The sequence below is a fragment of the Prionailurus viverrinus genome, chromosome A2 (assembly GCF_022837055.1).
Source record: "Prionailurus viverrinus isolate Anna chromosome A2, UM_Priviv_1.0, whole genome shotgun sequence".
Classification (NCBI taxonomy): Eukaryota; Metazoa; Chordata; class Mammalia; order Carnivora; family Felidae; genus Prionailurus; species Prionailurus viverrinus.
Window position 1 is genome coordinate 166,612,760 of NC_062562.1, and position 15,590 is coordinate 166,628,349.

Below are 15,590 nucleotides of genomic sequence, written 5' to 3' on the forward strand. Positions count from 1 at the left end.
CATTACGCGGTGTTCATCAGTATCAGTTACTCTTTTTTTTCTTAAGTTTATTTATTTATTTTGAGAGAGCGAGAGAGAGAAAGCACGAATGGGGGAGGGGCAGGGAGGGGGGGGGGACAGAGAGAATCCCAAGCAGGTTCTGCTCTGCCAGTGCAGGGCTGGATGCGGGGCTCAGCCTCACGAACCAAGAGATCATGACCCGAGCCAAAACCAAGAGGCAGACGCTTAACTGACTGAGTCACCCAGGCGCCCCAATAGAAGTGTCCTCTTGATGCCCATGACCTATTTCACTCATAACCCTGCCCACCTCCCCTCTGGTGACCACCAGTTTGTTCTCTATAGTTAAGAGGCTGTTTCTTGGTTTGTCTCTTTCTCTGTCTCTCTTTTCCCCTTTGCTCATTTGTTTTGCTTCTTAAATTCCACCTGTGAGTGTGAACTCCTGTGGTATTTGCCTTTCTCTGACTTATTTCACTCAGCATTGATACTGTAGCTCACCCATATCATTGCAAATGGCAAGATTTCATGCTTTTTTCTGGCTGGATGACAGTCCACTGTATATCTATACCACATCTTCTTTATCCACTCGTCAGTCAGTGGACCTTTGGGCTCTTTCCATACTTTGGCTATTGCAAACAACGCTGCAGTAAGCATAGAGGTGTATGTACCCCTTTGAATTAGTGTTTTTATATTCTTTGGGCAAATGCCCACTTGTGCAATTACTGGATCCTAGGGTAGTTCTATTTTTAACTTTTTGAGGAAGCTCCATAGTGTTTTCCAGAGTGACTGCACCAGTTTGCAATCCCACCAACGGTGCATGAGGGTTTCTTTTTCACCACATGCTCACCAACACCTGTTGTTTCTTGTGTTGTTCATTTTAGCCACTCTGACCGGCGTGAGGTGGTATCTCAGTGTGGTTTTGATTTGTCTTTCCCTGATGATGAGTGACGTTGAGCATCTTTTCATGTGTCTGCTGGCCATCTGGGTGTCTTCTTTGGAGAAGTGTCTGCTCCTGTCTTCTGCCCATTTCTTAGTGGGATCATTTGTTTCTTGGTTGTTGAGTAATATCAGTTCTTTATATATTTTGGATACTAACCCTTTATTGTCTATGTCATTTGCAAATATCTTCTCCCATTCCATAGGCTGTCATTGAGTTTTCTGGGTCGGTTCCTTTGCTGTGCAGAAGGTTTTCATTTGGATGTAGTCCCAGTAGTTTATTTTTGCTTTTGTTTCCCTTGCCTCCGGAGAACTGTCTATGAAGATGCTGCTATGGCCAGTGTCAGAAACATTACTATATAGGCACCTATTTTTTTTTTAATTTTTTTTTCAACGTTTATTTATTTTTGGGACAGAGAGAGACAGAGCATGAACGGGGGAGGGGCGGAGAGAGAGGGAGACACAGAATCGGAAACAGGCTCCAGGCTCTGAGCCATCAGCCCAGAGCCCGACGCGGGGCTCGAACTCACGGACCGCGAGATCGTGACCTGGCTGAAGTCGGACGCTTAACCGACTGCGCCACCCAGGCGCCCCTCAAATACGTTTAAATAGGTGCCTATAGGGGTGCCTGGGTGGCGCAGTCGGTTAAGCGTCCGACTTCAGCCAGGTCACGATCTCGCGGTCCGTGAGTTCGAGCCCCGCGTCGGGCTCTGGGCTGATGGCTCAGAGCCTGGAGCCTGTTTCCGATTCTGTGTCTCCCTCTCTCTCCGCCCCTCCCCCGTTCATGCTCTGTCTCTCTCTGTCCCAAAAATAAATAAACGTTGAAAAAAAAAATTTTAAACGTATTTGAGTCCCCCTTCTCTCCATTAATGTTAGTAAAACGTGTGCTGCTGTTTATATGTATGCATGCACTTGTTTATACAAGTGACATTGTGATGTACATAGATACAGATACATAATAAACTTCTGTGTGTGTGTGTGTGTGTGTGTGTGTGTGTGTGTGTGTGTAGACCGTTTCCCCTCTTTTTCACTCAGCAGTATGTAAAGACCTAGCAGATTTATGTGTGTACATGCAGCTCTCTGCTTCTAACTGTGCACGTGGTCTAGATTTCTGCAAACGCTCGGGGCTTACATTCTCAGGGCCTCCTCTGCCACCAGGTGCCTCTTCCACACATGACTACCCATGATAAGCCCATGCCAACCAGCTAGGAAACAGAGCCTTCTTTCTGGTCCATCTCTATAAAATAGGGACTCGTTGGGAGATTGGTATAGTGAATCCAATATAAACCTTGAATAAGAATTAGCGGGAAGACAGAGGACATCAGAGCAATGCAAACATCACACAATAACAAGGTCCTCATTACTAGTGACCTCAGCCCCAGCCCCTTCAACAACTATACTGCTGTACCACCATCGTCTCACCCCCGTCACCATCACCACTGTCACCGCCGTCACCGTAACCTTCACCCCCACCACCTCCATCACTTGCCTCTACGTCTCCTATTCTATAAATCCCTTCACGTTCAAAGCATATCGACGATTGAACAAGGACTCCACGGTCCCTAAGCTGGCACCTCTCTCACCTCCTTCTCTCTTACCCTGACAGTGATCCTACATTATAACCAGCCCTAAGATGGAAGGGAAAGGTTCCTCCATTGAAAGTGAAATCGTGGAAATCTACATCAAATAATAATCTGTCTTGGAGCCACAGCACTTTCATATTCTGCAAAATGCAATTTGCCTGCAGATATTTTTACACAACCGTGTGACGACTCTGAGGACCCGCTCAGATATGGAGCCAGACCCTTCATCACAGGCAGTATTTGGTATCTGGTGTTTCCGTTTGCTCAACAATGTCTTCTATTTAAAAACATCACTTTTTAAAAATTTCTCCCAAAATATTTTTTCTTCTCCGCCTTTATTCATGGAATGAACATTGCTGAGAAAATGCCAGAGTTAATTGCAGGCTCTTTATTTCGCGAGATAAACAGACCTTCTGTTCCCTTGCCCTTTATTGCCCACAACTGTGAGAACCTTTGCCAGAATTTGGAATACCACAAAGTGACACAGCACATTAATCCCTGGGAGAGAGACAGTGCCCTGTTAATATTTTATGGCAAACAAATGGACTAATAAAAAATTCATATACTTCTCACCAGGAAGAGTCCGTGTATTTTGATCTGAAGGCACCTTTGGCTGCAGGTTTTTGGGAAGCTGGCAGTGTCTTCTCAGCAAACTTGTGCTTTTCACCACGCCCTCCACCCCCATCCTCCGGGCAGACCCATGACCTCCTTACAGTAGGGCAGTCCTTACCCCTCACTGAAATGAGGGGTTGTCTGTCTCCCCACAAACCGAGCCCCCCTACGACGAGGGTTTGGCTCTCTATATTGCCAGCACCTGGGACCGTGTCTGCACAATGCTAAACCCTAACTAAATGCTCTTGGAATGAACAAATGTCATTCGTTGGCAGATAAAGTACTTCAGAATAACGAGAAAACCGGTAGCATTTCTTCTAGGAACCTTTACTTCCTATTCATGTTTTGGTGTCATGTTCTTCTTAAAATGCAATTTCTGGGGCACCTGGGTGGCTCAGTCGGCTAAGCGTCTGACTCTTGATTTCAGCTCAGGTCATGATCTCGCGGTTTGTGGCCTTGAACCTTGCATCAGGCTCTGCAGTGATGATGCGGAACCTACTGGGGATTCTTTCTCTCTCCCTCTCTCTCTGCCTGTGCTTTCTTTCTCTCTCTCTCTCTCTCAAAATAAGTTTTTAAAAAACGCAGTGTCTAAGATTCTCAAAGTACGATCATCTGCTTTCTGTGATTATCAGAATGTTTCAGTATCTCTCTTCATCTCGGCACTGGATCAATCCTTGTGTCTTTCAAAGCCCTGCTCTGTCTCGTCTGCTTACATCATTGTGCTTTAAACCCTGTTTTCTCCCCTCTTTTTACTGCAACCAACTTCTCTTTATTCCAGAACACCTTATCTGCCTGCCAATACGTTTATTCACCCAGAGAACGTTTAGTAAAGGCAGATGTGGAGATGGAGATCTGTCATTCAGTGGCTCTTGGAGGTGTTCTCTGTGGTCTCCTGCTCACCAGCATGTCACGTGGCTCACTTAGATCGTGGTTCTCAAACTCGAACACCACTGGAATTATCTGGGGGCCTCGTTCAGCCAGACTGCTCAGCCCCGCCCACAGTGTTTTGGACTCAGTGGGTCTGGGTTGAGGCCTGAGAATTTGTATTCCCAGCCTTCCCAGTATGCTGGTCTGGGGATCACACTTTGAGGACTGCTAACTTGGATAATCAAGCGTGGGTGCGGAGACTGTTTCTGCTACTGCCTTTGCCCCCTGCGGCAGAGGCGTTGGCTGCTTCTGCCGCAGAAGCCCCGTGTCGCCATTGCAGTCCGCTGCTGTCTCTGGGCGGGCCAGCCTCCCGGGAGTGTGGTGGCTGCAGGGGGCGTGCTCTGCAACTCTGAGCCGGTGCGCACAGGACCCTGGAGACAGGCTCCCCGTCTCTGTCCGTGCTTCCTTCCAGGCGCAATGGAATGGATTTGAAGGCACCTTTGGCTAGAGATGTGCGGGAATGGGGTGATGTTGATGTGCAACCCAGATTCATTGCCTGCACCGACACAAACAGGCCCCGGGGAGAGGCCAAGGCCAAGGGGGCTCAGAGTTCTCTGGGCACGCAGGCCTGCGTAACCTACGGCTATCCCATCACACAAAGTCAAGTCACATTACTGTTGCTTCACTGACATTGACTTTCTTTCCCATTATAATGTCCTTCTGGATTCTCCTCGGTCAGTGCCTCCTCTCTCCTCTTGTGAGGCAGTGTGACTCAAGTCGTGAGGATTTTATTGGTTTCTTCTGTAGGTACCCGAGCCTTGGTACTGGATCACAACTAATAGGAGGCATGCCCTTTGCAGTGCCACAGGGAGCTCCGGGCCCGGCTAGTTGTCAAGAAGAATTGGTAATACACGGCAATTGAGATCACATGACACAGGCCACAGGTTCAAGGAGGGAGGGGTGACCGTGGCCTCATGGAGGATTCTGGGGGAGTCCCTTCCCACCCCTGTTTTCAGCCTCTGTAGTTGGGCCAGTGGTGCCCGTAAACTGTGAGCAGAAGCAGGCAGTCTGGGACTTCTCATCTGGGGAAGACGGGCGTGGGGGCTCCTACTGTTGTGCCTTGTCTGTGAGCTACACAGCCCTAATGCGGAAATCTCTGTCCAGCATAAACAGCACACAGCCTAGGGCCCTCAGCACCTCTGCAGAGGGAGCCCAGCGAAAACACGGTGGACGCACCTTTCTCCTGGGAAAAGAGGTCCTGAGGGGGGACACATCTGGGACACAAATCAGCCAGGCCCCCAGGCTGGCCCCAAACACAGCTGTGGGGCCACCTGCCTGTGGACAGCCTCATAAAGGCCCCTGTTCTATAAAATTCAGAAATCACAGAAGCTTCTCCTAGCAAAGCCCCCAAGAGAACTCAGCACATCAGAGCAATAGCTCTTGAGTATGGTTTCAAAAGAAGGAAAACTTCCTCCAGGATGTTTGGTCCTTTTTTTTTTTTTTTTTTTTTTTTGAGAAGGACAGGGGACAAAATATGTATTCAGTTTGTTTATGTATGTTCTAATTAAAACTGTTCTGTTTGGGGAATAATTTGGCTGAGATCTTGAACGCCGTGAAGCCCTCTCCTGTCCCAGCGTGTCTGCCCCCGCAGGGCCGGGCCGGTTTGAGTCGAGAGCTGGACAGCTCCCTGCTTCGGCCGCACTGGCCTCGCTGGACAAAGAGAGAAATGCTTTCTGGATTCTGCAGACACGGTTCCTGCCTCACGCAGTCCACACACTCGAAGTGTTCTGTCCTTGACAGGCCCCCTCTTGCCCGCTTTTCTTGTAATGTCGATTCATTGCTTCAGCAGCTTAAAAAAACACTCATTCCTGCACATCAGTGTGGCCAGAAGCACCCAGAGGAGCCGTGCCCACGTGCCTCCCGAGGGCAGGCACCTCTCCCTACGTCCCCACGGGTACTCGTCGACAGACCCAGCCTCGTCCAGGTTTGTCGACAACTCCGTGCGGTTATCTTTTCTTAATTTTTATTTAGTTGTAACTTTCCATTTCCTTTTAGTCAAAATGCTCCATATTAATGCTTAGAAGTAAAACCATGCAGAAGGGGTTACAGGGAACAACAGTCCCTCCCCACTCACCCAGCCCCAGATGGAGATGACCCTAACTCCTTGTATGGTGTTCCCCAACAGTAACCCTTGCGTCGTTAAATAATATGCTTATATATTTCATTTTTTATTTACTTGTTTTTTATTAATTTATATTAATCAGCTTTATTATTTGTTTTTATTTATGCGTTATTTCTTAGGATACACAAGAAATGTGCATACCACACCCCATGCCCTCCCACCTTCTCATTTATGTGCGTTTTAATTTCCTCTGTTGGTTACCTTTATTTTATTTTATTTTTTTAATGTTTATTCGGTTTTGAGAGAGAGAGCGTGCATGCATGGGGAAGGGACAGAGGGAGGGAAACACAGAATCCGAAGCAGGCTCCAGGCTCTGAGCTGTCAGCACAGAGCCCAACACGGGGCTCGAACCCACGAGCTGTGAGATCATGACCTGAGCCGAAGTCGGATGCTGAACTGACTGAGCCACCCAGGCGCCCCTGTTGGTTACCTTTAGAAACTTAAATAATATTCTTACCAGTTTCTTCTGTATTGCGTTAACTATAGACAAGAATTCGCACCTCCCCAGTTTGAAAGATGAAGACATGGGTCCTGTCCTTTCCTCCAGGTCCCTCTCTGTCCCTGTCTCTCCCCTAGAAACTCTGTCATCTTTTTAACGTTTCTGTCACTGAGATTGGTGGCATTTGCATTCTGTCCCGTGACCATAACTAAATCTTACTACTACTCTGTACGTTGATTCTAAGAAGTTAAAATCAATAAATAGCACTGACTCGATCATAAGTGATTGTCTTTCATGCTAGAGGTGTGATGGGGCTATGTGTCTTTTTGTTCAGCGTTTTTTCCTGGAGTTTTAAATTACTTTGTTTTTAACGTGAACTGTTTGATTTTTTCTTACTCTCACTCCTGTCCTCCCAAACTCCATTAGGTATTCTGCTGTATTGCCCTGTTCCCTAAACCTGTCCTCGCAAGAACCCCCGCTGCCCACCCCAGTGTGGGCTAACTATTCTCTACCACGTCCTGGGACCTCCACTGCTGTCCTGAGTTGGAGCCACTGTTTTCTGGATCACACGCCACCTTCGTTCCTGATGACGTTTTCATTAAATATTACATTATTATATACACTGGGGCACCTGGTGGTTCAGTCGGTTAAGCGTCAGACTCTTGACTTCAGCTCAGGTCGTGATCTCACGGTTCGTGGGTTCGTGGGCCTGGGGCTCTGAGCCAAAACTAAGAGTCAGATCTCACCCTTGGAGCCAGCCAGGCACCCCCATGCTAAGCTTTTAATTTTGAGTCTTTAATTTTTGATTCACTATGGGGTGTACTTAAGGACAAGATATCGGTCGTTAAAAACACGCTGAAATTTAAATACCCCTTAGCCCTAGAACAGCAGAGAAATTTGCTATCAGCCTAAATTTTGACCCTTTGTCGAAACTTACTTCCTTATTAGTAGATTGTGGTGAGATTCCTTTCTTCTTAGGACTCAAAGATTCTATCAGAACATATTTAGGCATTTTATTAATCTCCCTGGCATGTGAAAATCCTTTTAACCTGCGTATTCAGATCCTGTTTAATCCACAGAGATGCCTCTTCTGTGAGTTTTGGAGATCATTCTGGTCCCGGCACTCTGGTTTCCCTGTGAGAAGTTCTTATGTCCTCGGAAGGGACAGTCCCCGCCCCTTTCTGTCGCCTCTGTGGCACCTTCCTCTGCCTTCTGGGAGAGCTTCCCCAGGTTTGCTCAGTTTCTCCTAGTCGGATTTCTCTCACTTTCAGGTTTGGTTTCCCCGCAGTCTTTCGCCTCCTCCCCTCCATCTCACCCTGTATTTTTAGGGCTCTGTTCTGCCTTCACGTTTTCCGTGTGATCCCTCCTTTCCTTCCTTCGTGTTGCTTGATGACTCCACCTCAGGAAGGAGACATCCACCCACGCAATCTGGCAGCAGATGCGGCTGGGGGTTATTTTTGACTCTGAACTTTTGGGTGCTGCTTGAACCTTCTCCGATGAAATCGGAAGACAGAATCTAAACCGAATCCATCGTGCCTCTCTCTGCTGGCTGAGTTGAGAGTTTTCTTCTTTCTTCTGCCTTCGTTCGAATTTTTTTTTTTTTTTGACATCTAAGTCAACAGGTGTCCATGAGAAGTCATGATTGTCTGCGACACCGAAGTCGCAGAGGTTTGACTTCCCACGTTCCTGGCTGGTGCGAGCGTGGTGTTCCCGAGGAAGGATAAGACACTGGGGAGCAGGATTGTGTCCTCCTTCTGCCCGGCGACTGCCGTCTCATGGAGGGAAGCAAAGGTGGACAAGCCATTGTGTGGTTTCACACACCTCCGTCGATGTACGGATGCTGGAGATTTTCAGCACTCACTCCGGCGGTATTGTGATTGTGCATCTTTTTTGTGTCTTTACAGGCACGTTGACACCAAGTTGGTAAAGACCTCCTCACATTTGCCAAGCAGATGCCTCTGTGTGCTGGAAATCTCCATGGGCTCATGCCGTCCACACTGATGAGGCCCTTTGTGTGTGCCATACGGTCCAACCCTCATAACCAACAGTAGCTTGACAGAGCCATGACCTCGGACCTTGACACTAGCCCTACAGTCAGAATCTACCCATTTCTCCTGCATATAACGGTCAGGCGAACAGCTTTAAAGTTAGAGGAAAATGGAAAATATATAAGGAACCAGGAGAACCTTTCTACTTATGGGTCTCTTCTTAGGGAAAGTTTCAGAAATGGTCAAACATTGTGTTTTCCTTTCCATTAACATATGGTGTCGCTATGAACCTCACGAAGCAAATAGTCATTCTTTCTAGAGTACCGCTTCTTCGTGAGGCTCTGTGTCTCCTCGCCAGATGCTGCCAGCCTTTAAATTGCCCATCCTGAGCAATGCTTTATCTTTACGACTTGACTTGATTTTTTAAAATACCCTGAGCTTGTCTGGCATGAAGCCTAGTCATGGATACAATTCATGGGATTAGGAAACGTTGGTTCGAGACGAGATGTTGCTGTACAAGTAATGAGACTGCTGTGTGTGGTTCTGAGGGACACTCGGGTGGAAGGCTCCCAAGTGTTTGATGGACAGCAACACGATGGGAGATCCTGGAATTGCCAAAACGTGAAGAAGCACCACTTCCTTCTAGAAAGATATGGAAGTATTATATGGAGAGCAAGGGCTGAGCACAGACCCTGAGTTATTTTTTTTTAATTTGTTTAATGTTTATTTATTTTTGAGAGAGAGAGAGACAGAGCACAAGTGGAGGAGGGGCAGGGAGGGAGACACAGAATCCGAAGCAGGCTCTAGGCTCTGAGCTGTCAGAACAGCTGAGGCTCAAACCCACGTACCGTGAGATTGTGACCTGAGCCGAAGTTGGACACTTAACCCACTGAGCCACCCCGGTGCCCCGACCCTGAGTTGTTTTTAAGGGCCAAGCTAAATAAATGTTTTCATGCCTACAAACATCTGGGGAGACGATCAAACCTAGCATTACAAGTCGGCTCCGGCATCCACAGAGGACTTGCCAAAAGGCCACGCTCCCCCTCAGAGCAGGAGCCTGACCACGTCGGGGGAGTGGGCATATCCTATAAACACACAGACCCAGGTCCCCGAGGCCGTGGGCCTGCTGAGCAGGTGGTAGAAACAGAGACAGCCCTATTTCCAAGACCACAGCAAATTGAGAAGGTTGAAAATCATAAAAGTTGGATTATGCCTGAATGACATCCTCACCAGCCATGTCCCCAGGAGATTGGCCAAGACTTTGATGGGCAGTCCCCGGGCCTCCCCTCTCCCCGACGCAGAAGGTACTGGCCTGAGCCAGCTCGTGACTTAGGTTAAGTTATTAAAAGTTTTGATTGACAGGTGGATTCGAGAAATAGGGGACACAGCAATTCAATCTCCTGGTTAAACCAAAGCTTAGATGAAGACGTCTGGTTCTTTAAGCCTTTCTGTTGAAAATAATCATCGGAGGTACTAAGGTCCCTTTTGAGCTTGCTGGGAATCGTCTCGTGAATGTGCTGGAGCCTTTAGTGATAAAGGACCTTGTGAGGCCACAAAGTAATCATTCCTAACAATAGGTCTCATTATAGATATAGATGGGGTAGGTGATAGAACACAGGTTAGCTGGCCTCTAGAACATTCTGGGAACTCACCTAGGGATAGTCTCTTTGCACTTGTTTTCTTCTTTTTCTCAAATGTATAGTTTCCCCCTAAGACTCCCAGTTTTGAAGGACTCTGGGTGAATTGGTGAGTGAATTAATTGCTGAAAGCCCCAGCACCCTTGTGCTAAGTACAGGGTAACCTAGAACAGTGTGACGTTTCAGGTCTGGGTAGAAGCAGGCGTGTGACATCTAGGGTATCCAACCAAATCTGCCTGATGCCCAGGGCCGTGAACCAATTTCCCTAATTAGCTGGCGAACGTCCCTGGGTGTTTTGCCTTCCCAGGAAAGGGAAGGGACGCACAGAGCCTTCCTCTGCGTGGCCCTGGGGTTTTTATAGCATGTGAGGCGCCGTGAGCGCCTCTCTCTCCCAGCGCTTCCTGGTGCTCGCTCTGCCAGCCGCTCGCGTGACCTCCTTCTCCGTCCCGTGAGCTGCGGTGGCGCGTTGGCCTGGGCTGTGGCTTGAAACCCAAGCCAGTAGGTCAGCACTAGCTGCAGCGTGACGCGTAAGACCCGCGGAGCAGAAGCCACACGCTTCCCCCTCCGGGAGTCGTTGGGCCGCGCGCACTTTATCCGCAACCCTGGAGGGAGCAGCTGAGAAGGAACCGCGCTGTGTGGCTTACTTGGGCACGTCAGTGCCTTGGCTGTGCCCGCCACAGTTCGCGATCCGAGCACCTTCTTGAGAAACCCCATTTCAGGACCTCCCGGGACGAGTCCAGCCCGACAGGCCCCGGCCCTCGGCCCCGGCGTCCAGGGCTGGGCTGCGCCCGTCTCCTGGCTCCCACGGCCCCCGCAACGCTGCCAACCCCGTGTGTTTGCGTGTTTGCAGGGAGTACTACATCACCATGGTGAAGTGGGCCACCAGCACCAAGGTCGCGGTGAACTGGCTGAGCCGGGCGCAGAACGTGTCCCTTCTCACCCTCTGCGACGCCACCACCGGGGTCTGCACAAAGGTACGGGGAGGGAGGGGACAGGGGCCGATGGCAGGAAGCACGGGAGGCGGAAGGGAGGCGGCATTCCGGGGCGTCTGGGTCACCGTCCACAGACTGGCCGGAACCCGCCTGCCGGCCTCTGTTTTGCTGCCACCGTGTGGATGGATTGTGTACTGCCGCAGAAGTCAAGGCTGAGCCCTCCGCGACCGCAGGGGTCGCGTCCTCAGACCTGCATGAGCTCCACAGCCCGTGATGTGTCAACCCCCTTTATCTGCGCCCACCGCATGCTCGGGACGAGCCTTCTCTTCATTTTCCAGTTGATATCAGAGACGGGGAGGGGCAGCCTGAGCCCCCAGGACACGGGTGGAGCCGGCCCTGCCACCTGGCTTGCCTTGCCCACTTATGGTGGACCTGGGGCCAGCGGCCCCTGGGGGGCCGCATCCATCCCTGAAGGTCACCGGTGAGCCCAGCCGTGTTCCTGGGGGCTCGGGCTGACTTAATGTGTAGTTAGAGGAGGTGAACTACCATGGAAAAGTACCAGAGGGAAGCGAACAAAGAATGAAAATCCAAGCCGAGGGGCGGCCGAGGACACACCCTCCGGCCCGTGGGTGCGAGGCCGCCACACTTCCACGTGAGCCCGAAGAGGCACACCCCCTTGTGCTAGGTGAGAAAAGGTCAATTATACTCCACGAATAATGCCCAGCAGGTCTTCCGGAAACTCCTTTTGGCCCCTAAGTTTTTACTCCCCAGCTGGGGAGGGAGAGGGCTTGTAGAGCAGGTTCACCGTGGCCTGGGAGGCCCGGAAGCATCTCGCCGCACCGCCTTTTCCAGGTGCACAGAGTGATCTGTTACCGAGACGGACGTCCCCACGTGAGTCACCTGAGAGCAGACTCCAGGTGATCCCGTGGGCATATCGAGGGGGAGGAGGGAAGGAAGGAGCAGACGCAGAGCCAGGAAGCCGGGAATGGTTGCTGATCTACACCTGCTCTCACCTCCGCCCCGACCCGTGCGAGTCCATCATGAGACTCCCTCCTGCCGACCGTACAGGACTTGGGGCTAGAGAACCCCTCCCTGGGCGTCCGGAGGCCGGACCAGCACCGGGAGCAGGCCCACGGCGTAGCTGGAACGCTGGTGTTTTTTGTTCTGTTTGGTCGTCCATTATGCGTCTTTCCACACGGTTCTGGGAGATTTACTTTTCGCTCCCGGGGTTGTTATTCAGGGCTGTGGCTTGAGAAATGTCCACACACCTGCACACGCACACGCACAAAGGCCTACAACAAGGCAGCACTTCCGAGCAGGCCCACGCGTGGACTGACGGCCAAATATGGCAGAAGTACGCCATCTTCCACCGGATTCCCGCCCACCATGGGTTTGTCCCCGTTGCCGGGGAGGGCGACGTTTTTCTTGTTCGGGGACACGAGTGTTTGGCGGTGAGCCACAACGGCGGGCCGGGATGCCTCCTCCCTGGGCGGGCCACGGCTCTGTGTGCCTGTGCAGCGACCGTGGAGGGGAATCAAATTGTTTCTGCGCTGTTGGTCACAGACACAAACCATGCAAAAACATCCTTTGTCTAATGCTCTTATTTCATTTCAGAAACACGAGGACGAAAGCGAAGCCTGGCTCCACAGACAGGTAGCTACTGCACGTTTGACTTGTCTTTTGTCTGCGCCCACCCCCAGATGCGCCACCACGGCGCTCTCCGAGTTTTCACAACACGATGGCTTCTCAAGCATTCAGTCCCTCAGTAGCCCCGCAGAGGTTTCCGGCCCTGGTGGGTGGTGGGGGCTGCTCGGCCGGCTCCTCCTTGCTCCCCGTGGCCCTTGCGCATGACTGGAGAGTCATAGAACCAAGGAAGAAAGACAGTTTGAAAACCACGGCTCTTGAGAACGTACGGGGCTTGGTGAGAACTCAGTTCTGTTAGATTGATGTCCTTGTGGCGAATTACAAGGAGTCCATAAACGCTGCCTCAACGTACTCTCTAAAACAAGCTGGTAGCCGTACATCTCTCCTCATGATTCTATGGCTGTCCCGTTGGAGGCGCACCGTGCTGGGGTTCGGCGTGAGCTTTCACGGGAACCTGGCCTTCGGAGCCACCCCCGGCTTCCCGTCCTTACTCGGGCAAGAAGTACACGTTAAACAGGCTCCGGGGTCTTGAGGTTTGAGGAGGTCGGGAGAGGCCGACAGGGACTCCCACTTCTGCAGCCAAAAACATTAAACTCCCGCAGAAAGCAAAGCTCTCAGGGCTGGTGTTTTGTCTCACTCCACACCCTGGCAAAGAACAGGTGAGAGTTTTGGAGGCTTCCTTCCTTCCTATCCGGCCTGCTGGGATGAAAGCAGTCTGAACATTTGTGGGGAAAATCACACCAGATTGGAGTCTCGAGAACCAGGGTGAAGCGAGTGCCAACAGAATCCGGGGACAGAATAACGGTGGCTGGACGCGGACCCACGGGCAGGACTTCCCTAGCGGCGGAGTCAGCTGTCCGTCCCAGCCTCCCATCGGTGACGTCCAAGGCGGGCAGCCTCAGACACGGGCACACAAGCACACTCACTTTGAAATACTCCTCCTCGCCGGTCTTTTCCGAAAGAGGAATCGCCCGAATGCCCGATCTTGTTTCCTGTGTGTAAGCGTGGGTGCCACATCCAAGCTAAGAAAACTCCAAGAAAGAGAGCGTGCTTGGAGGACCCTGAAACGTGAGCTGGGAGGTCATGCTGTGAAGTTGCCGAAAGCCCCCCTGGATCAGTGACAGGAGCGCAGATAGCAAACACACGTGCTGGTGCCCCTCTTGTAGCAGACAGAACGTCAGACAGCTTGACGTGAAAGCGAAGAAAAGCCATCATCTGTGTGGTCGTCTGATCGGCCAGTACCTTACGGATCAGACCAGACAGCGCCTAGGCTCCGTGGATCTCAAAACTGAACCAGCGACTTCTCCCAAGCCCTTGTCTGGCGGGTGTGGGGACGACCTTCCTTCTTGTGGCTGAACGACATTCCACTGTACGGACAGACCGCAGCTTGTTTATCTGTTGATGGGCATTGGGTTGTTTCTGCCCTTTGGCTGTCTTGAGCAGTGCGGCAAGAACCTTCTGCGGGGAGCCCAGAGCCAGACAAAGAGGCCGCCCGTTGTGTGATTCCATTAACACAAAATGTCCTGAATAAATGAGTTCACAGAAAGGGACGGCTGTTTGCTGGCTCCCCGGGCCGGGGGAGGGCGCTGGGGAGCAAAGTTATGTGAATTTCACCCCAGTACAGTTTTTAAAAAAACAAACAACAAAAACCCAAATGGAAATGAATCCTCTAGAACAGCAGCTCTCAAAGATTCACGGGGTAGGAAGGTTTGATGAGAGGCGGGCATGAATCCCACGTGTGGTAAATGGAAGTAACCCTAAGATACGTTCAGAAGACACGGACAGGTGTTTGGCTGTGGGCGGGGCTGGAGCACTGGCTGGGGGTCCTCGAGGTCTGGAGGCCAAGAGGCCGCGCGCTTTGCTGGTCTCTTCATCGTGGAGATGCCATCATCACCGGGATTTTTCTGTATTTATCAGCCTTGCAGCTCGTGGCCCACCGGAGAACACCAGCCACGCTCCAGACAGACAGCCTGGATGGCCTTGGGACAGCGGCTCTCTCCACGCAAAATCAAGTCGGCACTCGAAGCCACGTGGAGAATCACACTTTTACAATGCAGACTTGAAGGCATTTACCGAGCAAACCGCTAACATTTTTTAAACAGCCATTGAGAAATGTGTCGTGCCGTCTTGAGTTTAAGACGGCAGGTCCTACAGAGGACCTGTTCCAAGGTGGTGCTTTCCCCGCTCAGGGCCAGCGAGCGGCCCTGCCTGGGGAGTGTAGGGAGGCCCTGCTTTCTCTGGGTACCACTCCCCAGGCATCACGAACACAGCGCTCCAGGGCCAGTAGGAAGGTCTAGCTTCACCAGTTTCTCATGACGTTCAAAGAGATTTTTCACAAAGGGAGCCGTGGACCCTGTTTTTCACACCCTTCAGGATATCACGAGGTCCTGGAGGGCAAGTTAGGAACCACCCAGTTCTCCTAGGAATATTCCAGAAGAATAGGCAGCTCCCCCCTGATGCATACACTCCATCACCACCATCCGTGACCTTGCAACGTCTGTCCTGATGTGGATCCACGGGGATTCGGTGTAGAGCCCTGGACCCCGTCCTCTGGCTGAAGATGCATCCTGTAGGCCGACATCAGACAGTCTTTCTTCCTTAACCAGAATTTTGGTTTTGTGATTTCAAACTCCAGGCTGGGAGATTGGACAAGGGGCGTGTCCGGAACCACTCTCTGGGAAGAATTGGCAGGTGTGGTACCAACATTTCACAAAGACTCTCTCACCAGTAGAAAGGGCTCCTTCTTCACGGATCCTCTGCGAGTGGCATGGAG

The 15,590-nt window shown here is 51.1% G+C and overlaps 1 protein-coding gene across 1 annotated transcript in view; it reads left to right on the forward strand.

Moving 5' to 3' along the window:
- Positions 1-15,590, forward strand: part of DPP6 (dipeptidyl peptidase like 6) — a 713,986-nt gene that overhangs the window by 629,401 nt on the left and 68,995 nt on the right. The window contains exons 11-12 of the mRNA XM_047850332.1: positions 11,092-11,215; positions 12,788-12,826. Of these exons, the coding sequence (XP_047706288.1) occupies positions 11,092-11,215; positions 12,788-12,826 (163 nt within the window). The remainder of the gene's footprint in view (positions 1-11,091; positions 11,216-12,787; positions 12,827-15,590) is intronic.